The 26796-nt window shown below is 42.7% G+C and overlaps 1 protein-coding gene across 25 annotated transcripts in view; it reads right to left on the reverse strand.

The window, feature by feature from the left end:
• The window catches only part of mbnl1 (muscleblind-like splicing regulator 1), a 50673-nt gene that overhangs the window by 20698 nt on the left and 3179 nt on the right, over positions 1-26796 (reverse strand). For 4 of the 25 annotated variants that reach the window (XM_041054885.1, XM_041054880.1, XM_041054874.1 and 1 more), the window contains exons 1-2: positions 15350-15605; positions 7631-8674 (exon numbers count right to left, since the gene is read on the reverse strand). In XM_041054885.1, the coding sequence (XP_040910819.1) occupies positions 7631-7804 (174 nt within the window). In that variant the 5' untranslated portion in view covers positions 7805-8674; positions 15350-15605. Of the gene's footprint in view, positions 1-7630; positions 8675-8784; positions 8827-9072; positions 9207-15076; positions 15134-15349; positions 15681-16311; positions 16610-21079; positions 21169-21706; positions 21867-22483; positions 22728-26796 lie in introns of those variants that run through there. The other 21 variants (XM_041054879.1, XM_041054864.1, XM_041054873.1 and 18 more) reach the window with 16 other exon arrangements.

Consider the following 26796-nt stretch of genomic DNA (forward strand, 5'->3'; position numbering starts at 1 on the left):
TGTGAGTGTGTGCAGACCAGGATTAGTCTGGTCCATACACAAATCCCTCTAGCATGAAAGTGAGAAAGACATAAGAATGGACCCATCAACACCAGGCGACAGAGACGTAAAAGATCGGAGTTACTAAAATAAAAGCCCCATAAAGTGACTCAGCTCTTATCTAGAGAAACCTGCTCCTTTTAATCAGCTACGGAGAAAACTGAGCACAGCCAAACAGAAGACACTCTGATATGAATAGCTGTCTTCTACTAAAAGCTGCATCTTATGGACGACTGAATCCAGCCCTTGTTAATTTAAAGGAGAGAAATTCATTGTGGGTGCACCCACAGATAGCCTATTAAAAATCCAATTAGGATGGAGGTTCCATGCATCAGATGCAGAGGACAGAAGCCCGTATGGATTCAGGAAAGAGTGTCTGTCTGAATTATAGCATCACCGCAGCACCATGACTGGAGATTAGCACAGTGTTACTGAAAACAAACCTTTCTGATCACAGGTGTGATGAAACCTCCATCCTGAAAACACATTTGTCAGGGTCATATTTTGACATTACAACACTGCGCAGGTGTCCTATTTCTTTTTCTTCTCGATGTTTTCTTTGGGCTAGACATTTTTGTCAAGAGGCCAGTGAAGCAAGCGATGTGAGGATCACACGTCTACGAGTGGCTTTGGATTCCACACGCCCATCTGTGGTTGTTGTGCAGATAAACACTGCATTTGGACTGAGTCTGAATGTGGCACAGATCTATTTAGACGACATCCAAGGAGGAAGTTTGATCTGTTTATGCCAAATACGGTGGACAGTTTAACATGTCAGATCATTTCTTCTTACTTTTACTCACATTCATGTTTAATGTGTTGCAGCATACAGAAAAAAAGAAAAAAAAACATTTTAGATTAAACACTGCACAACCAAAATGCATAACAGGCTTTAAATTAGAATTTAAATAAAATGCTAAGCTAAATTACACACTCCAAACAAACTAAATTGTGCCTTTTGCTCTGGTTTTTAGCAGTTCATCACTGGCCACAGAAATGACAGCTGTTAAGTGCATGTAGCCATGTGCAGCGCGTCTTTTAATGTAGTGTGCAGTGTGTGACAGCAGTGTCAAATACACATTAGCCTTCTGAACTCATAACCATATGCTTACACACAGAGAGAGCATGACATGTTGATTTTACTGCCCAGAGATTGGCTCGACAATTTGTTTGAAATCATAAAAAACACTGTCGACTAGCAACGCGGCTAATATTTACCCCACATGTCTGTCTGTCTGGCCAGCCACCATTCAGTGTGTGTGTGTGTGTGTGTGTGTGTGTATGTGTGAGCGTATATGCGTGTGTTTAACCTGACTGTTCCGTCTAACTACTGAATATAAACATGCTGTCAAAATATGGTCAGCAAAATGAGAGGAAAGACAGATAGAGACATAGACACAGACAGAGAAAGAGAGACTGAGACAGAGAGATAAATAAGAGGTATTTACCCGCCCTCTGCTCTGCAGGAATGTAATCTTGGCTCAGAACAGTGTAGTAACACAAAGAAACCTGCTGCAACAGCACCACTAACACAGATCTAACACACACACACACACATGTGCACACGCTCACACTTATTCTCTTTTTCTCAGAACTCAGACGTGATGACAGTGGGTGTGTCAGGCTGGCAGGTGGACAAAGTACAAGGTCTATGCTGTGTGTATTACTGCATGCGTGTGTATTCGGGCTGCTACTTCTCCATGCTAGATGGTTATCACTCCTTTCTTTTTTATTACATGGATGGCGTTGGGGGTAAACAAGGACCTGCTCCTGCTGGTAGGTTCACACAAGGTCACGGCTGATGTCACCCCTGCCCCTAAAAACACGTGTATATATGTGTGCGTGTACGTGTGGGTGTGGGTGTGGGTGTGGATGCACCAGGCAGGGTTGCCAGGTCTGTGGTTTTCCTGCCAAATTGGGCTACTTTCGACTTGTGTTTGACTTAATTTATTTGTATCAAAATCCTACCAAACTGACCCCAGATCAGCACAGATGCCTACACACACACACACACACACACACACACACACACACACACACACACACACACACACACACACACACACACACACACACACACACACACACATGCTGACATGCTGTAATGTTCTCCTGAGACTACAAAAAGCTTGAGAACTGCAGGTCTAGACTACATTTTTATAACATACTGTATTTAATTACACGAGGCCATTTTAGCACCTAGGTGAAAGAACTGTTTAGGGAAAATCACTTTTAACGCTGGCACATTAAACATTTATGGTGTTACTTTGTGGATATTACTGTACATTTGGCAATGACAGCAATGCTGCTGGACTTTAAAAGCAGTGAATATAGTTTGGCAGAGACGTATTTTCTGGTGTTGGTTTTGATTGGCCAATGTGCTGGTTTTGTCTCACAGACATGACAACCCCCCCCCAATACTGGGGTGTAATGTGAACCATCCTGTCCAGGGATGGGTGTGGCCTGAAGCAAATGAGGCAAAAACCACACTGAGCGGGAAATGAAGTAGAAGGAGCTACTAAGATGGGAGGAGAATGAAAACAACCAACAGAGGGAAAGAAAACAAATGAAGGTGAAGTGGACTAGAATAGGCTTGCATCAAATGAAAAGTAGGATGGCACAGTACTTGAAATAAGCAGGCAGTTTTTCCTCTGTGTGGGAGGGTTGAAGCTTACACTTCATTTACTGTAGAGAGTAACCTATATTATCTCAGACTCATTCTAGTATAAACTAATGAGGCATGCATTAGCTCACTTGCTTCTGCAACCTGAGCTGACTACTAAACTCCAATCTGATTAGGAATGCGTTAGCAAAGAAAGCAGAGAACACAACTGATTATAACAACTAAACGTTAAAGTAGGTTACCTCTTTGACATATTATGTGTGTTTTAAACTCCCCTATTTATATTCTCGCTGGTTTGAGAGCAGCTAAAAGGAGCACATGCTTCATCACACTTTTCCACCTGTCTCATCAGTTATTGTGTTGCCTTTATACCAGAGCAGATCTAAATATTTAGCTGTAAATATGAGCCGTTTACACAGATTTAGATTCAGTGTGTTGTTCCCAACCTGTCTGCTTAGTAGTTAATCATTAAAAGACAAAGTTACAAAGCTGACTTTAAATCAGGGAGTCCAGGCAGCCATTATCCTTCTCCAAATATTTACCCCGCTTTGACATTGCAGAGTTGTCTGTACTGCACCAACCAGATATGCAGGCAACAGAAACGGCTGCACTCTGGGGTTAAGGCCAAGTCTAAGGCCAGTGAACACCCACACGTGCATGTACACTGTACGTGCACGAACACAGGCACACAGATGCCATAACTTAGTTTTAATTCTGTGGCCTAGATGAAAACTTGGTTCTGACTGATTGTCTTGCTTGAGGCGCAAATCATCCCCATCTGATTACCGCCATGAACATCTTCCCATGAAAAATTGCAATTTAACTATTCCTGCTTTTGCTGGTACAAATATGTGCCCTGCTCTAATTCCCTCAACATTGGACTCTACAAGCATGCTTTGGTGCAGGACACGCTTTTTTGTGTGTGTAAAACTGTGTCTGTCGACTCACAGCCTGGTCAGAATCGTAATCTTTCAATCCAATTGCAAATAAAATAAATTCATTTAAAAATATACTTAATTGGCTCCGATGCAGCTGCCTCTTTCTGTCTGTATTCACCCCTCTGTGGCAATGTCCAACGTACAGCACTATGTGATTAGTTACACGTGATAAGTCACAGCCTATCAACACCAAAGATTACTGTGCCACAGATGGGCACCGAGGAACGGATCTGCGGACTGGAGCAGCTCCTGTGTAAGAGAGTGGCTGTGTTTCAAAGGCAAGACAGCCGATATTGCAAAAGCTGCAATAAACATCACAATGTTAAAACCTATGTCTATGATGAAAAGACTGTCCACACTGAAAATGCCTGAATAATGCACATTGTTGCAGTGATATACAGTTAACCATAATAAGGCAATAAAGTTTATTTATGTGGCAACAGCTATATATTTGACTGACGTTTGAGCCAGTGCTAGTAGAACTTATTTTTGCTACCATGTTGTGAAAATAGCTTTACTTGCTTTATTTTCTGATCCATAATTTTTCCAGCTGACTGGCGAAGAAAAAAAACCTGATGGGCTATAATGTTATTTCTTGCTCCTCACGTTTCAGGGTAGGATGTACTAACAGTCTCAACCTGTGATGACTAGTAATGTTTTTGAAGTGTGTCCTGAAGCTGTCACTGACTCTGTTCCTTGCAGAGAGGTGCAGGTTATTGTTGCTGGAGACTTCAGACATAATGGAACTGCATCTAAAGCCTGCGTTAATCCATACATGGGGTGCATAAATTATAATGTAATGAAGAAGCCCAGTTTTGAAAGACAGGTTCTCTGCTACATCTGAATAACTGAAACCAACTAAAGGCTTCCCAAAGCTGTTTAAATAACTGAAGCATAATCATGCGTTAAGCATATGTCAGCCTGCAGCCTCACTTTTAACTCTCTCTTTTTCTCTCTCTCTTTTTCTAAACCCTCATTGCACTAAAGAAAATGTCTACAAGGGCAGTATGGGAGAATTGCACTCAACCAACAACAGGGAAGGTGTTCTGTAATACGTGCAGCTATTTTGTTTATTTATTTATTTAAATTTTCAGTTTAAACTTTATAAGAAATGCTGCTGGGAGCTCCCTGCAATTTTTGTTTTCAGGTAACGCTGAAAAGTGCTCTTTTAATTAAACATATGCCAACAGGCATTTCAACAAAGTTTTGTGTTGGACTTTGTGTTATTCTATGTTCTGACACCAAGATTTTAATTGCAAATGTATATCAGTCCAAATATCAGGGTCTCTTTGACTTCATATAATCGGTATTGGCCCTGAAAAAACCACATCGGTCGACCCCTTGTGTGTGTGTGTGTGTGTCTGCACCATGAAAAAAAAGGAGGCCAGAAAGAGAGAGTGGCTGTTGGGGAAATGACTGGGTTTGGGTGTGACCTGCTCAGCTATGCACTGGTGATCATGTGAGACCTGTTCTAATTATACACTTCTCAAGAAGAAGGTCGATCCTCTCTCATGAGCAGAAAGTGTGTGCACATGTGTCCAAGTGGGTGCATTACTCTGTGTATGTATGTGTGTGTGTGCGGGTGCAGAGGGTGCAAAACTAGTCATGGGGAGTGATGTGGCTTCATGTAACAACTAAATGGAGAATTTGTCCTATTTTGACCACTCAACCTGTGTGAGAGATAAGTAGGACAAATTTTTATTTTTTTTCAGTGAACGTGTTTATGTAACAGGAGAACTTCAACAATGTGGTGAACGTGTCTGTGCCTATATGTTTTCGGTTTAGGTCTTATCTGCTGGCGTATGCATGCAAATGAATCAACAGCCTTCGTTTCTGATATTCTCTGTTCTCCCTTTCATTCTCTTTCTCTCTTGCTCTCCCCTGCTCCTGCTGTTTTTTTCCACTGTGGGTTTTAGAGACCCACTCTGTTTTTCATTACCAGTGGAAAAAATGGGGCGATTGGTTAAAAAAAGTATCACCCAACTCCATTAATACATAAGTCCTCGTGGAAAATGAGTCCAAACTACTAAAATAGGCCCCTTGGTTCCTTCAAATAGTTCCATATATCTGCCAGCTACTCCTTTCCAGTGGCTGACCTTGACCTCAGTGTGAATGACAATTTAAACATATGTTCACGTATTGAGATTGCTGCTTTGTCAGTGAATGTGGTCACTGTACTGAACTAAGGGGCTTGTGAGCTCCAGATAGTTGGGAGGACATCCAGGTTACTTACAATTTGGGTCTTAATTTGGCAATTTTGTGCATCATTTCTATTGGCTATTACAACATTTTACACACCCAATTAATTTCTGAGATCTGGGAAAAACAGCTACACCTCCTCAGTGAAACATCAGGCTGTAAATAAGCTAAAAGTTTAGCCAGATAATCCATGTCTTCATGAGAAGGTAAAACAAAAAGTGAGCACATCAGAAATATTCCTCCATAGTCACTCATTGCAAAGGAAAATTGTGTGCACATACAGCTTTGGTTACTATGATACAACACACTTAAAAATTATGTATCATGCTTAATCATAGTAAGTAAGGTTTGTTTAAAAGTAGAATGATTGAGTGACTGCTTGTGTTTCTTGCACTCTCACTCCTTTTTAGCAAAGTTACCACATTCCTATATTTTTCAGTTAAAGTGGAAGATCTCAATAGATGAGGAAGAATAATGATAGTGGCAGTCACCATTGATAGGAATGATGACCAAAACTATTAAAGTAGGAGTCAAGAATTACTATTTAATTTATCTTGTAATTTTGATGGGCACACACACACACGCACATACACACACACACACACACACACACACACACACACACACACACACACACACACACACACACACACACACACACACACACACACACACACACACACACACACGCACGCACGCACGCACGCGCAAAGGCGTTAGCACATTGTGAGGAAACTTGGGAAGAGTTCAGCTTGGGCCTGACAATGTTCCTCTGTCCACATCTGGCTATAAACACTGTTCTCTGAGTCGACTCACACACGCTGTCCTCATCATAACCCTGCCCTGCTCACACACTGCCAATGACCACGAGTCACCAATGTCTGCAGGGGCAGAATACAAACAAAAGTAAAAAAAACACAGCCAAAAACCTGTGTGTGTGTGTGTGTGTCAGTGTTGGAAACTTTGGGTTGAGGTCCGCCCATCTCTAGAGATCTTGTGCTCTGATAAAAACACAGATTGTGAAAGAGAGAGAATGAGAGAGAGGGAGAGAGAGAAAGAAAACGAGGTGTTTGCTTGCCTGCTGCCACCTACAAATGGAAAATTACTGCATACGGTGCCCCAAAATTGCCACCAACTTTGCTCTAAAACACTTACAGGCATATAGGGACACATACGGACCCCCTCTAACTGCCCCTAGGCCTCTGCACAGGAAGTGGTTTGAGAGAGAGCTCCACGATGATGCTATCGCCTCATTCCTCTCTAGCTGTTGAGATGTTTTGTGCTCAGGGCATCCATATGAGTTTGTACATGTGACAGCCTATTCATCTGTTTTCCTATTTAAAAGCCTGCACACAGCAGTGTTTATCGCTTCCAGAAAGACTGTGCTGATGTTGTAAACTCGTGCAACTGTGTTTATGTACAGTGTAATCAGTCGGAAATGCAACTGACTTCTAAATGACTCCTGTTTGAAATAAGTGCAGTAAACACCAGCCAAAACACTTCAGTCTGTCCTAGAAAATTCCATGGTGCTGTGTCAGAAACGCCTGACTTCTGCTTCCTGAATCTGAAACGCTGAACCTTCCCCCCTCTGTGATCACATGTTCCAGTCACCTGATCAGAAAAAGGCGGGACCAAGGAGAACACATGCCTTGGCCAGATGTTGCACTCTAGCATATGAGGTAGAGTATATACTACTGCTATTTCCAGTTTGTAACTCCATACCGAGACTTAAACTGCTTGTCAAACTCAGTGTGCTCGGCCTCTTCTCTGAGGCCTGTCTGTCTGAACTCTGACCTCCAGACTTCCCATTCACCACCTTCTCCTTTCTTACCTTGAGTGAGTCGAAGCAAGCGATGACCCGTCCGTTGTCCACCTGACAGCTCTTGGCCGGATGAGCGAACTTGCACTCCTGGTCGGAGCGTGAGCACGTGCCCCTCTGGAACTCCCTACATACCTCCAGTGTCAGCCACTTTGTGTCACGGATATGTGCTATGTTCATCGCCATGGCAACACGCTGGTAAAATATATTCCAAGCTGAGATCTCTTTAAGCGTGAATAAAGTACCTCTAGTGTTTTAATCCACAACTTTAAGGTCTTTTTCTTGTTTGTTTGTTTATTTGTTGGTGCGGTTAAAGTCTGTGATACTTGTGTGTGAAATTGAAATGAACATTCAAAAAGAAAAGCTCCTATGGATTGAGACTGCTCCTTGTCCAAAGTGAAATGTTACAACACGATGTTTCGCTGAGGATGTTACTGGATCATTTTCCTGATTAAACAACCACTGACAAAGTGATTATATCCAGGAGACGACTTAACCTAACAAGTAAGTTGCCCCTCTCGGCTTGACTTTTCCCTCTCACTGTTTATTGGACGCTGAAAGGTCTCATCTACAGCATTCACAAACCGAGATGGCAAACAGACAGACAGGCCAAACCGGGAGCCCTCTGGTTAGGTGCAGTGAAGCAGGCAACAAAGGTGATAGTCTGGATGTAGCCTGCTACAGGAAGGTTAAGGACACTGAGGACCGAGTGGAGGCTTAGAGGGTTGAAGGCGAAAGTTAAAGGCAAAGTGGGTGAGATGCTGCGTGGGCCTGGTGGTGTGTCGGGCTGCTGTGGTAAGGCTGGTCAGCTGGTGGAGAGCAGTTGGCAGCGGGGCCGTCTGGTGAGGAGAGCTGAGGCTGGAGCCCTGCTGCGAGGAGTGGATGGTGATGATGGTGAATGGACAAGCGCGTCGGAGCGTAGGCTGCGAGGAGGGTGTGGTCGCTGTCCTTGTACTCGTGTTACTGTGGCAGCAAGCGAGCGAGGCGGGGGGAAGGTGGAGCTTCAGCTGTAGAAGCAGGTCAAAGCTGCAGCAGACATCAGGGAAGGCACTTCCTCTGGAGAGAGAGACAGAGACAGAGAGGGGGGAAAGAAAGAAAGATTAGTTGATGAAAAATATCGGCGGAAATATTCCAGGTTTGTTTTCTCTTTCAAAGGAGGTTCTGACCTGCAGCATTTTTTAAAGTCATGCCACTGCTAAGCTATGCAGCTGCGGGAATGAAGAATATGTAAAAATGTCAGAAATGCAGGGGTGTCAGCTAAAACAAATAATACTTTCACCCGCCCTGAGCTCTGAACACACATGGTGCGCACACACGCTCATCACGCCATGCCACACACAAACACACACGTTCTCATACACACACACACACAGAAATGCACAAAGCAGCCATTCACAACTTTCCACCTCTTCTGGTCGATGCAGGAAAAGCAGATCAAAGCCTGTATCACTTACATTTGAGTACAGCAAAGCCGGCCATTGCAAATGTGTTTAGAGGTGAAAGAAAGGAAGAGAGTGAAAGCAAGGGGGAAGTCGAGGCAGGGCATGAGGGAGAAGAGGTTAGTCATTTCCCTTCTTGCGAAGCGGTGTGGGGACCAATGAGAGCTAGCAGAGTTGCAGCAACATTCTGGGCTGAGCGCCAGGTGAGAGCAAGGGGAGGAGCAAAGAGGAGGCTGACCTGCCTGCTACTGGGGAAAGAGAGAGGGACAGACTGAACTAAAAACTCTGCTCAGTATTTCTATGACTACCTGATTCCTCATAAACAGATGATAAATTTCTTTCAAACACAACCTTTCATGAAAGATCCTAGATAACATTATTCTCCATGAACTCAAGCATTTCTAGATAAGAAGTACTACTATCATCACGGGCATATAGCAATGATCTCACACAGAAGTGAACTTGCCTGTTTTGATAATGCCATGTTTATTATTTTACTTTCATAATGCCCCATTTATTACATGCAGAAGAGAGAGATCATGGATTGTTTTTTAATTCGGAATTTTGTAATGCTGCCAGTGGTTTCTATTTTTGGTGAATCCATTGTACAGGGTTTGCTGGGGGAATTTGAATGATAGGGCTCCCGGGGGCCCGTCCGCTCTTTTCGCACAGGCAGGGTAACTCACCACACCCTGTGTCGAGAAATCGTTTTTCCCAGAACAGCATGTGCACCTTCAGCAATGCTACGAACCGCTGCTAACTTTACAGCACTGCAACACTGCAACACGCTATGTCAGAGCCCTGCTGCAGCGCAGCTCAGGTCATGATGACCCAGCAACATGAATATACGTTGGAGAGAAAGAGACGGGGTAGGAGGAAACTGCTTAGTTTCACCTTGGATGACCCCAACGATAGCAGAAATAGCGTTACTGCTACAAATGACCTTTGGATTGCTAGCATAATCATAACAGAAATGCTACAACTGCCCTAGCCTCACCATGCACACACCCAGGCACACACACAAAACACAGCAAATTATCTTCCATTTAATGCCCTTCTGACAGGAGACCAAAAAAAAAAAAAAACAAACAAAAAGAAAAAACTTTTCAGTAAGATACAAACAGAAAAGATATATCACCTCACTGCTCAATATTTTCAAATGATAGCTCATAACATTTTATTAAATGCTGATAAATACTTAATAAAATGAGAAACTGTAATGTTTCCTTGTCAGTTTAATGGCCCATTTTGTGCCAGAAAACATTTGAGTTTTGAACATTTGACTGAGAGCGACCGGACTGACTGTCTTGTTTTGGAATGAAACCAGTCCAACGTACACCACCCCGTTTTTATGTTTACAGTACTTAGCGCATGCTTCTATTCCCATGAACTCACTCATTCATCATTTTGTCTTCATTGCTGTGAAAACGTCGACTCAGCCAAATCTAATCTTTCTGTGCAACCGCGTATGCCCTCGGACCTGTGTTTTTAATATCATATAATGTTGATGTTACTTGTATTTATTGCTATAGCTCAGTCTGGTACAGTTGAAAGCAATACACATTTACTCCACAAATATACTTTGTGATAAGGTAAATTCAGGTGAGCAACGATCATCAGACTTGAACTCAAGTCACAGCTGGATATGAACTAATGAAAGATATATATATATATATATATATATATATATATATATATATATATATTTTTTTTTTTTTTTTTTTTTTTTTTTTTTTTTAAATTGAAGGCGCCAGGGGCTGTCTTCAATCAAATGAGAGAATGTGATGACTTGATACATGAAAAGATGATTGCTGCATTCTGTCTGGCTGCTGAGTATGTTTCTATGGTTTCTATTAGAGTAAGATGAGCAGATATCTGTGAGAGAGAGACGATGTAGTGTGGTGTAAGACAGCGCCAGAGTGATAATGAGGGCTCATCATGATCCATCATGTCTGGACATGGGCATCCTCCCCCTATTGATTTCTTCATCGCTATGGTCTTTCTTGTCAGTATGCCACTCCCTCTAATTCCACTTTAACTGTCAGTCCTCTTTGTCTCCAAGGCATCCATTTCAAATGGATGACTGTTTAATATGATCTACTTCGCTCCTCTAACCACAGACTTTATACTGTTTTAACCAGTCGATCCTTGACTTCTTTGGTCTTCCACACCGTCCACGCTTCTGTCTTTGTGCCCTCAATATGACTGTCTGGCTTGACTTCTCTTCCAGCATCCTCAGCAGCCCTCCCTTAGACTCCAAGGTCTTGCAAGCTGGTGCAAGGTCAACCACACTGGAGGAAGGGAAGATGGCGAGAGAGCGAGCGAGAGAGACTGTGTGCTTCCTATCACCCTTTTGGGACACGTGGTAGAAACATTACGTGGCTGCAAGAAGAGGAAGTATGTCTTCAGTATCAGCCCATCACCATCAGCTCGTGGTCATGTGACACCAGCATATGCCTCAACGGCACAGACAGTTTCTGACATGAAAAGCAAGCCTGCCCGTCTTTTCCTTTCTCTTGGTGATGAGTCACGAAACAAATCTGTTCGCAACGAATTAAAGACGCTGTCGAAATCCACCCTTCACCTCAACCAAAAGCACAAACTATGCATAAAACCTGCCAGTGATTTGCATGGTGGACCGTGATGGATGGTGCTCTGGCATTTTGAGGGCTTTTTTGGAACAGAGAGAGCTGTTTTGTTTTGAAGGCATGTCTCAACTGATTGAAAAGTTAGAACAGTCAAAGCGAAATCCTAATCTGGGCTGGTCTTTAAGTTGTCATTGTGACTAACTGCTAGAGACAACAAGAAAGAGGGTGTGGTTCACAGTTATGATAAGACTTCCTTAAAAATGACTAAATGCCATAGTATTTGTCTGGTTCACCAAGCCTCGACACCATGGGTCATAAGTTACTGGAGGAGCTATTTTTCATAGTCGCATAAGAAAAAATACACTGGGGCTAACTGATGCAGAATGAGTGAAGATTAAAAGCAAAATAGCAAAAATATATGCTACTTGCAAGATATGCTACTTGTTATATCTGCTATGGCAACCAAACCAACAAACCTCAGTTTCAAGCCTGAGCTTCTATTTTCAGCTTTGACTGCAGAGAAAGAGGCGTTCATCTCTTTTGGTTTGCTGCGGTTCAGTAAAAGGAGTGGTTTCAGCATATTGACAGAGGTGTAGTCAGGGTGACAGTGTGCTGAGACAGGTCATCACAGTGGAGGACGCCGGAAGAAATGCAACACCCCAGGCCTCGCTGCTGCTCCATGTGCTCAGAATATAGCATGTCAATACTGCCCTCACTGACCTTTACATACACACATGCACACTGGTGCATATATGGACACGTGAGCATGTTCTCCTCACTGTCTCTTGATCTCTTGACACACACATGCAGAGACTGAGGGCTCCAACTCTATCCACCATAGCTTATCTATACCACCTTTCACATGGTTGACAGATCACACACAGCCAGGCCTGCATAAAAACAAGCTAAGGACTAGCGTTAGGGCAACAGCATACTGAATTAAACAGAAACAACAAATATACTACTTATTTAACACCTTATTTTTGAATTTGTTATGAATAAAGGTTATTAATGAAACCCAGCTCACATGGAGAGCTGTGCTCCACATGGCCCTGACAAAGAAATTAGAGTAATCCCCACCATAGTATTGTTATCATCCTCCCTGGCGTCATCATCAAGTCATCTCCTCTCAGCTATCAGATTTACTTGGCTTGTCATCGGATTAAGCAACATGGTTCTGAATGTGAGTCTTAGACAAGGAACACACAACAAACAATGCCTATTGATTCCGCTGAGAGAAAACCTCTGGAGACAATGAGATCTCTTGTTCAGTGTACATGAACACACACACACACACACTGACAAGACACACAAATGCAAACCTATACAAACACACAAACCTCTATGTGCCCTGACACTGAGTATTCTTAAGCTGTGCTGAATATCTGACTGTGTGCAACACTGCATCTTTGTGTGTGCATGTGTGTGTGAGGAGGATGTGGTGAAGTCAGCGGACAGTGAGGATAATGGCGGGCCTTACGGTTTAATGAGTGGCTCATTGGCTCACATTTATGTTGTCTGTGTCATTGTGCTGAGACAAGATTGCTACATATACAGACAGGTGACAAATCTAAGAAAAATCTGAATAAAAGAGTAAAAAGCATAACAACTGAACAACTGGTGAGTATTAAAATAATGTGAATGTTGTGCTTTAACTCCGGCAGTCAGCAGACTTCAACCTAACTGAACACCTGTGGGAGATTTTGGTTGGGGGATATTAGATGAGGGAATTCTTTTGGAGGAATGATGTTCATCCCTCCAGCAGAGTTTAGGGAGGCTGTTCTAGCAGATCATGGTGGATCAGCACTTTACTAAGTTGCTGTTTAGGTTTCCATCTGTATATATACAGGTACAGCTTAACCTAGTTGGCCCCCCACAAAAAAAAAAAAAAAAAAAAAAAAACATAGACAGGGATATATATTATAGACCAAAGGAAAAAAGTTTTCTTTTCCAAACACATCATAGCAGTTTTGTGTAACTAAAATCATGTCATATTATTTATTTATGTACATAGAAAACAGAATCTTTTCTATTCCTGAGCATACACCACAGTGTCTATGAGCCTATGTTTAGCTTCTTTATTAGTATACGACATGCACACACAGTTTGCCAGTTTTAAATTTTGCATTAGTTATCTGTATAAATTTCAGTTAGGCAATCATTTTCATAAAGGGTAGATGATGCTAAGGCTTGTAGACTGACTTGTGTGGAGGCCTGTTTCTAATATACTGAGGCAAACAGACCAAGTGCAGCCACAATGATAGAAACAAAGGCTTAGATAGTGAGGTAGCTAGAAAGAGACTGTGAGAGGGAGAATGAGACTATTGCGGCTGGAATGTGTTATTAAATGTTACAGCTGTCTGTCTCTCCGTCAGATATGGAGAGTTTTAAGATGTCAGGGCGGTGAGCAGGAGCTGATGCACCTGGGGTAAAGAAAAACAAGGACAAGGCTTGTGTGGACACGTGTACCTCTGGACAGAAAAACAAAGAAATAACTGGACACTTATTACTGACTCCACAAACAGCAGCTCCGCATGCTGCTTGGCCTGCTTATTCGAACTGTTGTGTTGTTCGGAAATAAGTGAACGCCAGCTTTGTATTCTCTACACTGCAATGCCTGAAAACAGAAGCCTGAAAATTATTACTGGTTGCTTCATAAAAAAAATAAAAACTGATATGTATTATGGCAGGTAAAAGAAATTCAGTTACTAGTGTGACGAAGAACTGTGTCTCGAACAGCTGCTGAAGTCAATTCATTTTAGCTTAGTTTGGAATTTTGTTAAGTGGAAGGTGTCTTACTCAGCCAAAGCAGTGTCAAACTGTTGCTCAGAGGGGCTGAAATGTGGTCATAACACAGTAGGAACATACAGAGAAGCCCTCGTGTAATAAAGGCTTAACCTGTCAGCGCCGATTCAGCCATGCGCATAATCCTGTCTGTAGGGCAGGTCCTAGATCATAGGCAACACACATTCGTGGAGAGCAATTTGCACCTGAATTCACAGGCATATACAACCATACAGAGAGAGAGAGAGAGCAATGTGACCTTTGGCAGTAGTATCTATCATATTCACACTGACAACAACAGCACGTTCTTCACGTTTCTGCTAGACAGAAGCTGACAGCCTACCTGCAGCAGGGCTACCATGGGGATTTTAAGTCTCAACAACGCAATCTGCCACACATCTGTCCGCGTTGCGCATGCTTGCATGTGTGCAAATACTTTGTGTGAGCTACTGTCTGAGCCACTCTGAATCCCTCAAGTCACAACAACAACATTCCTCATCATTGCCCCAACCACAGACACACCACCAAGAGGAAACTCAAAGAGGCAAGGGGGAGGAGGGCAGAGGTGGTGAGGAGAGGGACAAAGAGAGAAGAAGCAGGAGTAAAGGCTAGAGTTCAAAACTCTGAAGGCTCTCTAGCTCTCATACCATCTGTATTTCGCCAGAATCCTACAGTCCTGTTGTTATTCAGACAGCTTTTGGACTCTAGAAAGAACGAAAGAACGAATGCTTGCAATAAGTTGCAAAAATTACTGTATTTGAGTCTGACAAAGAGCCCGATTTTATAGCGCGTATGAAAATACTTTCGGTGCAATTTATCTTAGCATGATCCACACCGACAAACTTCAGAAGAAAGAAAACCATTACAGGCCAATCTCACGTAATCTCCCAAAGCCTTAATAAAGTGAGTAAACTACTTACTTTTACTCCAGTTTAAACATCGACAAGTAAAATCCCTCTATTTACTGGGTTTCCTTCTCCATGTCTCTCTCGTTCTTGCCCCTCTTTCCTTCTCTCTTCAACTTTCTTCCTCTCTCTCAGTTACTCCCCCTCTGTCAGACGCATGCAAACACTCACTTAGTCACACACACACTAGCACACACACTCCCACAGACAGAGTCACCCTCTCACACACTCTCTCCTCCCGCGACCCGGAATGCTTGGCAAGATTCTACTGTACTGAAATACTGTGCTCACCATATAAGGTAGCAGCAGCTTCACATGTCACACATAATTTACATGCAGTGGGGCGGGAGTTTGCCTTACACAGCACACACACATAGAAGCACACATGCAAAACCATGCTTCCCTCTTTTAGGCTGACGCAGCATAGGAGGAAAGAGGTAAAAGAGAAATAAATTTCTCCATTCTCCTAACCAAGCCCTGCAGGATACCTCCCAACATGTCCAATGTTGAGTCAGACAGAGGGAATGAAAGCTGAGTGGGCGATCTATTGATCCTCTCCACTGCTTCCTGGAACAACCACGGCCCCCCAAACACACACGCACACGCGCACGCGCACACACACACCATCAAATTTTCTTGCTAACTAGCGCTACCCTCAGGAAGTAGCTATTGTGTGTGACTGTCTGCTTTGAGCCAAGAATGTGTCTAACTGTGTGTGTACGTGCATGTGCGTGTGCCTGTATCTATAAAACAAGCCGTAACAAATAGATGTTAACCCTGTGGCCCACATACTGAGCACACAAAGACACACACACACACACACACAGCAGACACTAAGGCAAACAATCCCCATATCTCTACCTATGCTCCACTGCACAGGCGCATGACTTTGGAAAGTAAAGACTGCAGCACACACAGGAGGAAAGATCTAGATAAACCAATGAGACAAGGAGGAGGGTTATGAACCAAGCTCTTACCTCTCACATTGCTCTCCAGTTTGTGTGTGTGTGCTTCCGCGTGTCGATTGACTCTGTGTGTTTATGCGTGTGTTCAGACAGGCCGCGACAGCAGACCCCCAGGCACCGGCTGGACCATTCTCAGGCAGGCAGGCAGAGCGCAGCAAGGCAGAGCAACTGGCAGAAGAGAGGCAAGCGAGTGAGCGAGTGAATCAGCAGCGAATGAGTAGAGGAGCTGTGCGGAGCCGAGCACCAGAGTGAGAGAGAGAGGGAGAGAGAGAGAGAGAGAGAGAGAGAGGAGGAGTGTTTGTCTGTGTGATTGTGTGTGTGTGTGTGTGTGAGTGTGAGTGTGTGTGTGTGTGTTGCAGCGTTGGCTGTATGCGCTAGTGTCTCCCCTCCCCTGCCTCTTGAAGTGGCTGAGCTGGGCTGTGCTGTGCTGAGACGGGCTGGGCTGTGTCTCTACTGACTCCCCAGCCTCTGGATCGTCTGTCTGCTGCCCGACGAAAGTGGTGCTCGCTGGGCGGCAGTAGCAACAGCTGTGGAGGAGGAGGAGGAGGAGGAAGAAAAGGAGGAGGAGGGAGCCCTGACTGCACTGGGCATACAGATCCTGCAGTCCCCTCTCCCTCCCTCTCTTCCTCACTGAAGGCTAGCCACGCCCCCCCCCAAAACAACACCAGGAAGTGCTGGCTCAGTTACAGCAACACTGCCCTTGCCTTTCCAGTGAGGCTGAGGAAGGAGAGAGTGAAGAGGGAGGAAGGAAAGATTGGGAAAACACAGTAACAAGATAAAGAAGAAAAGAAGGGAAATTAGTAACATTAGAAAAAGGGTAAACATACAAGCAAAGGAAGGCTGCACAGAGTGAGGAAAGATATCAGAAGAAAAAGCTGTAGTGACATTAAATACAAACAGACTGGAAAGAGTGAGACAGAAACGAGTGAAACAAGGGACTTAATGAGGTAAGGAAGAATAAGGAGAAAAACAGCAGTTGGGAAGAATGAACAGATTAAGGAGTGTGGAGGAAAGAATTATGGAAAGATTTACAGGGAGTTTGTGACAGATTAGGTCTGGCTTCTGTCCGGATCCCCGCTCTCTCTTTTTCATACTGCTTTTCTGCTGTGGCATGCAACCCTCAGACACTTCAGCTCAGCCTCACACTCACAGCTCTTGCCACAATATAAAAGCAGGACACACTGAACTGCACTAAATCAAACTGGACTCCGCTAGTAAGTGGTTATCCATTCAGAGTAACACAGAGGGCGTAAATACTCGGGACTGGCTATTCACAAAGATGCAGACTTGTGCAGTTTGGTTGCAGGTCAGCAGCATATTATAAAAAGGCTAACCGAGACAACACTGAGGTAACTGCTGCTGCCAGCTCTCCAGTATTGTTGTTGACTCAAGGCTTCTGCTGCCACAACCCTAGCATGGGGAAAGCCAGAGAGGCTAAAGGAGCCTTCAAGAATTTGATTTGGACCTGATACTGCAATATCCGGTAGCCATGGAGATAGTGGCCTTGGCATCTGCAGGAATCTTTACAGATTTTGAGCTGTGTGCTGATGCCAAGATTTCTTACTGATCCTGGTTAACATTAGTATTAATGCTAACATGAGTCACATTGTCTATGACTCACTTCATTTGATTGCGATCAAAGAGAGAGTGCATTCATAATCCTGAATATTCAGAATATTCAAAATAGCTTTGCAGTTTATTTTAATTCATAAAGGGAGCAAATTCCACATATGCACATTGTCTGAGATCACACCTGCACCTATACTGCCACATGCTGATATATCAGCCTGGCCATAGGGAGATAGTGAGAACTCCCTCTTTCTTTGGTTTATTTGCATATACATTTATAATACTGCAAAAAAAATATGCCTCTCCTATGTAAAACTGTCACGCCTCAGCTGTCTTTCTGTTCCCCCCCTTCCCTCCCTCTCTCCCTGGACCAGTTTCTACTGCTGCACAGCTCTGTTTAATACAAAGCTGGTGATAAGTCATCTCTAATTTACACAGCAGGCCCTTAAACCCCGGGTGACAATCTGTGGTCGAGCCCCAGCTGCAGTGCTAACCCTTTACCTAGCCAGTATTCTGATGCAATGCGCCTGTGCACTCAGATAGAACAAAAAACATGTTGTATACCTCAGACAAAAGAAAGATCTTATCGTGCAATTTTTCTGAGTTGCTCAAATTTTGATAGACAGTGGCATTATTAGTTGCAACAGCAAAGTGCATGCCTTGATCTGTTTCCAACCATCATTCATTAGTGATGGATGGAGATCTATTTCCAACTGTGGAAACAGCCCTGCTAGAACACATTTGCTGTGTCTTTTGTGTTAGCAGAGCAATCTGTTTGATTGCTGATCAATGGAAGCAGCAGGTCATTCTAACCTCCAACGGGAGTTTTCCTTGACCCATAATGAAGAAACATGGTGACTGATGTTGTTGTGGCTCAACAGGAGACACACTAGCAATGCCTCCAAAGATCTGGGCTCTCTGAGAAACTCTGACACTGACGTGGAATTTCCCCTCTTCCCCTCTTCTACTGCAGCTGAGTGTGCGCCAGTGCTTCTGCTCCCCTCTGCGTCTTTCTTCTTCTCCTCTGCATGGCTCATCCATATTTCCTATTCATTATCATTCTTAACATGCTATTTCTGAGTCTGTCTTTTCATCACTTTCTCTCACTTATGACTACATCTTAATTCCCCTAAACTTCCCCCTTGAAAGAACCACAACCACTTCTCTATTTGTCACAGCCCACAGGAGCATATTCCCCCTCTTCCGATTAGAGGTACGAATGCTGAGCCAAGCTCTGCAGTTACCAGATGGTTTGCTCATTTAGTTCAACAAGTAACACTTTCAGGTTTCAGTCTGTGTATAATGGGATCAAATGTACAACAGCAGCCTATTTCTCCTTTTCTGCTTCATGTTTCTTTATTTGAAGTGACGTCAGCCATATGTTTTAACTTCCTGCTCAACATGTCTCCTATCTCACAGATAAGAGGATGGTGTGACCGCTGTTCTCACCAGAAGATCAATGAGGCTGTAGAGCTGTTTAAGTTCGAGCAAAGAGCAACAGGAATCAACACACTGGGGTTGAGCAAACTGTTCACACACATACTAATGTTAACCAGCCGAAAACAGGAAGAGGTGTGTGTGTAGTTAAAGGGGAATTCCACCAATATTACCCATCATGTAAAGTTGGTGGAATGTGAACCAGTTATGGGGAGTATCACTGTGAAAACAGTTGTACAATATTTGTATGGCTCTGGAGTTTTGTCAAGTTTGAGAAGAAAATCTTAGTAATGTCACCATCAAATTGCATCATGGGAATTGTATTGTCTAGCATTTTTGGAGCTTGAGCCATATGAGGGACACAAATCAGAATATCTCAGCCTCTGCTGCATCAATTTTCCTCATTCTTTGTTTTTATTATTTTCTGTCTTTTGAAAGTCCTACAAATGTGTGGCAGTGAAATAAAGAGCAGAGTAAAAGAGCAGGAAGCTCAGAACATTCTGGAAACTCCCACAAACTTTCTCTTCAGTCTTCATCAATCACATTAACCCTAAGCCAACACAGTCTAGCATGGCTCAGCCCTTTGCCCCTGTCAAACCAAGAAACCCTAACCCTTCACCTTTGTCCACTCTTATTTTCTCTTGCTCCACCCTGATGAACGCAACTTTCCACCTTAAGCTTCCCTATCATCTCAACGCTCTGCTATTTCCCAGCCCTCTGTAAATGACACTGGCTGGCCGATGTGAACTCTCACTCCACTGAGGAAATGTCCCAGAGCTTTTGAGGGCCACACTCTGACGGCTCATCTATCACTAAGGCCGCAAATACACATTACACTCCCATTACAGACCATCACAGCAACAACTGTAACAGTACACAGCGTTGCAGAAAGGCCCACAGCAGGGAGTTGCATTCAGTGTCAGTGCCATTTCACTATAGTTTATTTTGGAGGCTGCAACCAACTTCTGCTTATGTTGTGTGACTTTAGAACGTGTGAGGAGACACCACATAAACAAAGACACTATAAATATGCTACACAATAAAAAATGTGCATGAAAGTGGGAAAAGTTGTAAATGTGTGTATGCTGACAAATACACCTATTCTAGTGTGACTTTGCAGTCATGTTTCCTTGCTGCGTACTTTGTGGTTTTCTCTTAACTTCTTTCCACTTTGACGCAGTGAGGGGAAGCAGGTGCAATTCAAACTGTCAAGTTTGAAATACAGAGAGAGGAAATAGCACACTGTCTTGTCCCCATCTGACACCACTGTGAGCGTGAGTGTGTGCGTGTGTGTGCGTGTATGTGTGTGTGTGTGTATGTGTGTGTGTATGTGTGTGCACGCACTATTCAAGCTTGAAGCTTATCTTGGAGATAAAATGAAAAGGAATGGAAACACCCTTTACAAAGAGGTCTTTCACTAGAGCTTTCAGCAATTTTTCGGTCTAAATGTAGTGTACAGATATACTGCAGCAAATATAAACTCTCCTTAATTATCAAACTTCTCACATAACCTGCCCTGCACAGTACAGAGGAAAATAAGACAATGCTGCACGTGTTGGCTTGGATCTAGCACAGAAACTTTTCCCCCTTTGCAAAGTGTAAGAGAAAGTAAGCGTGAAAGTCACCATTTCCAGAATCTTAAATAAATAAAAACAACAACAAAACAATGAGGACCCACTGAATAAAACAATAAATCGTTTCACAATGGAGTCATTTTAAGTTATTTACTGATATTAATCCTAGCGGATAACGATTTTTCAGACTGAGAGCTTACCTGTGTGTCTGTCTCTCGCTGACGTGCCACTGGGACAGACGAAGCCACTTCAACTCAGGTCACGCTGACGCAATGCATTGTGGGAAGAACTGACATCTTCATTTCTCTCTTCCTCTACTTCTCTCACTCTACTCTCTCACTCTCTCATAATAGCACCTTCTGCTTGGCAACGGCCATACCACAAATGTGGTCAGGTTTATAGTGAACCATCACTGCGCAACATCAAGTCTCCATGACAACCACTCCTTATCTAATTTGCATCTTCTGCTTGCATTATCTACTGATGCCAAATATGGTCACCTTGTTATTATCCTCGCCTCTGTCTGCATCCCCTTTTTGTAAGTTCCTCTTTCCCTCCATTTTCAAACTATGTGTATACACTTTGTCTATAATGTATATGGGTACACAGACATGTACGCAAGCTTGCAGCCTGTGAGTGTGTAAAAAAGAGGAAGTCCCTGTGACATTAGACCAGTTTGAAGCCTGAGAGATAAGCAGTGAAACAGCTTGGCAAATCAGGAAGTGGGGTGTTGTAAAGCTTGCAGTTGAGACATAAAAAAGAAAGGGGACTTGCAGTATGTTCTCCCAATCCTCAGAGCAACTATGTCGTCACAGGATTTCACTTACCCCCTCAGTTCTTCCTCATTGAGGTTGGTACAGACATCTGGCCCCCTCCTCTTCCTCCCAGGAAAGACTGTGTCTATCAAACTATCACTGGAATGTTGAACCAGGCCCCTGGAGCCCACACACACTGCAACACTCAGCAGCACTCAGCACCTGTCTCCGACTGCCAGCACAGAGAAAGAGACACGGTCAATCACACCGGACAGCACAGCAAAGGGGAAGGTGCAGAGAAGAGTGGGAGGCAAACAACAAGCATTTCATCAGCAAAAAAAAACATACTGTGCATGTTGCACAGTATGTTTTTTTACTGCACCACATATTTGAAGCTACTAATACCTATAACCTGGAAATTAGTATTTTTTCAGAGATGAGTTTTTCAGCACAAACTAGGATGTACTTTCAGAGACCTTACTTCTAGCATTTTGGCAAAGTGCATAAAAAGTGCATTTGGGCTATTTAGAGACATTTCACAATTAAATTTGATATGGAGTCCCAGTATCAATCTGAGGGGTAGCAAGATGATTAAAAAGATCTCAAGAAATAATGGTTACTCCTTCAGGCCTCTCAAAATCCCTGAGGAAACAAGAGAGTATAGTGTGTTATCTTTTCATAGTAATCGTTAAAGTCTATATTTTAATGATTTGTTGATAGTAAAATCTTAAACATCACAGAACCTTTAATGTCATTCATGTTTCTTTTCCTTGTACACAGAATACTATCAAGAGATCCCATCTTAAGCTTCCTAGACATATCATCTCTCCATCTGACACTTTAACTTACCCAGGCAGTGTCTGGAGAACTTCTGAGGAAGCATCAGGGACCCTGAGCACAAGCTGGCCTCCCCTCCTCTGGCTGCGGGGCTGCTGGGACTCGGAGGATTGGAAGTCAATGAAACCAGGCCTAATTTAGCCTCCACTGCTCCATGAGCTGCCAGGAATCAGAGTGAGACTCCTTCCCTTTTTAGGGCTCCCTGGACACTGCAGTTTGCTAGTGCCACTACTGCATTCCTAGCTACAATAAGGAGCTGGAGAGAGAGGGAGAGTGAGGTGACAGTCAAAATTTCTAATATGTAAGCACCATTTTAATTATGACCTAGGTATAAAAGTCATAACCTTAAACTGTGGGAACCATGTAAATATTTTAACAAAGTCCCTATTTATTGGAATTACACACACCGTGAGTTTATCTAGCCTGCCAGTTTGGAAACTTTCACAACCATCTTATCTTTATGCCACTTTAAGTAGATATGTGGACAGCCTGGTCCTGCAACTGACTCAGGCATGACTGTCCAGTGTCCAGTGTTATAACAGCTTGCCATAAAATCACACCAGTAATTAGGCGTGAGGAGAGGGCTAATCAGAGAGTCTATACTTACACTATCCACTCAGCAAGGCCCTGACACTATGTCATGTAATCTTTAATAACCCCGGCTGCACTGAAACTAGATGCTGCTGGCCTACAAGTGTATTTTTTTCTCCATCATGATGTGGCTGATTTTCATTTGACAGCGAGAGAGCAGACACTTATTTTTCACTTTAGAGATACAAAGATTTTATTTTTGTATTTCAGTTTAAAAATGAATTACTTTCTTTCCAACTTGTTTGGTATAAAAAAATCTATAACTGCAAAAAAAAATTCTAACATACAATGCATTTGCTCAAAGAAACACAGATCAAAACAAAGTAAAGTATACCAAGTTGAAATTTATCTTCTTTATGAGACTATGAACATTCCAAATTAGAAAAGGGGCAGGGAAAGGCAGAGCCGCAAGTCTGTGCACTCACGAAAAATACAGACACGTCACCCTTTGTTAACCCTGGCAGCCCATGTATTTAAAATAAATGGATTAGATGAGGATTACTCATTGAGCCTCCACTCCTTTCGCATCCCTGTGTTTTCTACTTGTGATATGACTACATGTATTATTGAAGACAGGGATCACATAAGCCACGGTATGGAATACACAACAGGATTATCTATGCTGGAGTGCTGAAGTCTCATCTTCACCTCCCACCTCCTATAGGGAGCAGACAAATACATGGCTGTCGTTTTATGGCAAGTGTGTGGAATAACCCCAGCAAAGGCCGATTCAAACTGACATAATCCCATTAGTCTATTAAGGGTCCCTGTCCGACCACCCTGCATAATGAGGGGATGAAGGCTACTACAGAAATATCCATAAGTGACTGTTAATAAGAGAATTATTCATGCCTCTTGTGCCATGGACAACTTTTAATTCAATTAAACCCTCACAGGAAATGAACGTTACACTTTTTAAAGAACCTCTGTGTTTTATGAAGTCTTTGGCTGCAGGTCAGCCCCTTGTTTACCCTGTTTTCTCCATTTCTCACCTTCATATATTTCCAGTTCACTGGAAATCCTTGCAGTACCTTGGAAATCCTTCTACCTACCACCTCACGCCACTCTTGTGAATGATAAGCTCAGTGTCGTTATGCAATCTGATAAGGAACTTCATAGCTAGAGGCTAATAAGCGACAGGTGGTATCAATAAAACATAAAATTGCAGCCCTCTGATGGTGTTTAAATAGTATATTCAGATAACAGCCAGCCGTCCAATGTTACAGAGTCATAAGTCATAATAAAAAAAAAATTCAGGAACTGGAGTGGGTTGTTCGAAACCATGTTTAGCCCTGTAACAATCATCCAAGTGCACTGCTGAATTTTAATCATTTTAATAGTTAATGCTCACTATAAAGTACAAACTAGACACTAATTCTTTGAATACTAACCTAACTTATGTCTAATGCTGCTTTATTTGTTTGTCCTTAGAAATTAAAAACAGATATTTATAAACAAATTTTGAGAAATGATAAATTGCAGCTATTCAGTATAAAATTCAGACAGTATCCAGTGTCATATAACAATATCAGTATTTCCCAGTGTTAAGTAACATGCCTCATTGGGCTGAGGTTAAGTAGGGAAAAAGGGTTCAAGTCTATATCAAAAACGTTGTCGATACAGTACAAGACCTTCCATTTAGTAACCTAGCAACCAGTGAACTCAACATGGCACCTATTGTAACTCTAAAACTAGCTAAGCTGAGCGCCAGACATAATTATATCTCTCTTCAGCCAATCACATAAGGCCCTGAGCCATAAATAACTGCTCCCCTACAGAGCACCAGTCTGTGCCGAAAAGTCAACAAACACTTTCTCCAGTAGCGGCTCTTGCTCACTACTGGATTCGTCTTGCTTAGAGGAAGAAAAACAGTGGGGGAGAGAGACAGAGGCCTATAGGTTTACAAAGAGAAAGAGTAAGAGAGATAGAGAGAGTTCAGAGGAAAAGAAAAACAAATGTAGTCTGTGATTACTGAGTCATAATGAAGGCTGTTGGATGGGACTGTGGCTATGAGCTATGTCATTAAAGACAGCGCCGAGTAGCTGGAAAACCTACAGGTTTCTATTTGAAACACTGGCATGCTGAAAGAAAAGGATGCATAGCACTGGATTAAAAAATGTCCTTTCAAACAGCTTCTTCAAAGTTATTACAACATTTCACAAATATTACACTAATAATGTCAGCAACAGAAGTTATGTTGTAAGCAGCTGGGGCCTTGCTTTCAAGCCTTATTACCATGTGCATGTTTTTGCCAGACAGCTACCACAGCGTTCTGTGAAACAGCTTAGTCTCTGGGGCCTTATATTTAGATTTTACGACCAATATTGAATTCTAACCCGAGATATTTTCACCAGGGTGATTTAAGATGTCACCTCAATAGGGCAACAAGTTATGGCCGTAATTATGATCAGATCAAATCACATCACATGGCTGGAAGAGGACATTGGTACATTTGTTCCCTCTGAGTGATGAGAGACGGGACTGGGAATGTGTCTGCATGTAAGACATTACTAACATGTTACAAGGCAACAGAACACTTGTTTTACTCAAGGGATTTCAGAATTCATCTAACTCTCTTAAAGTCATATCATCATTGTCGTCATGGTGACAAGTCGCAACGGCAAAATGGCTGCGTGACACACAATAACAAAGCAATTTGAGAAAGATCTGTGACTATGCTATAATGATGGGAACTGTTTATTTATTTATTTGTTTAACTTGCTGCAAGGCTTTTCAAAATATACTTTTGAAAAGTTTTTAAGAGATCTGATCTGATCAACAGAGATGCATCCGCATGTCATTTCATATTTCCTGAGAAATGTAAACATGACTAATACAAGTATCATGAGACATCTTTGGCATATAGCACACAATAAAAGCAGATTAGGCCTACACGTCTCCTGCCCTCCTATGCTATTTGTTTTATTTAGCACCTCTCATATGGGGAGGTGACACTTTCCAGACTTGAGTGTGATGTGTCCAGTGAGTCATGATCCCATCTCTGTTTGTGACATATAAAGCTTACGTAGGTGCACATCTTGACTAGGATTAGGTCAATAATGCCCTTTTACTGAGTGCTTCAGTTGCTTATGTTGTAGGTTGTTTGTTTACTTCCTGGCTGTTTTCACTTTGAGGAAGATAACATTTTGAGGAAGCAATGAATACTTTTTGCTTTCTAAATGTTATGCCATGAAAGGAGCCAGACAGAAAACACAGTATAACCTTATAACCATTCAATCATATCACACATACTTACTGTTATATACAGGTTTTTCTGACTGTAATAACTGCTAAACCTAAAATTAAATCATTGGTAACATGATCACGTTAGTTCTCAGAGCTAGCAGCCTACTAATTTTAAAACATGAATAAACAAATCTCTTCAATCTCTGCATACAAGCCTGAAGGACAAAAGTATTCTCTCTAGAGATGAGGAGACGGTGTGTGATGCTACAGACAGAACAGCCTGACCCCCTCTCTCAGTTCCCAGGAAGTGTTCCTCAAGCCTCCCTATTGGGATTCTGGTAGCCTACATTCTCTGCGTCAAGGTCGGCAGCAGTGGCAAATTAAATTACTTGTCCTGTTTTGTGGTGTTGGCGCCGGGTCAACAGCAACTTGGCTAAAATGATGAGTGCGGGATTCTGAAGGGAGCTGCATTTGTCCTGACCCTCTGGTGTCATGTTTGCAAAGCAAGTAGCAGTAATGAAAAGAGCTGAAATCAAAAGCAGTGTATT

Source organism: Toxotes jaculatrix, chromosome 14 (genome assembly GCF_017976425.1).
Source record: "Toxotes jaculatrix isolate fToxJac2 chromosome 14, fToxJac2.pri, whole genome shotgun sequence".
NCBI lineage: Eukaryota > Metazoa > Chordata > Actinopteri > Toxotidae > Toxotes > Toxotes jaculatrix.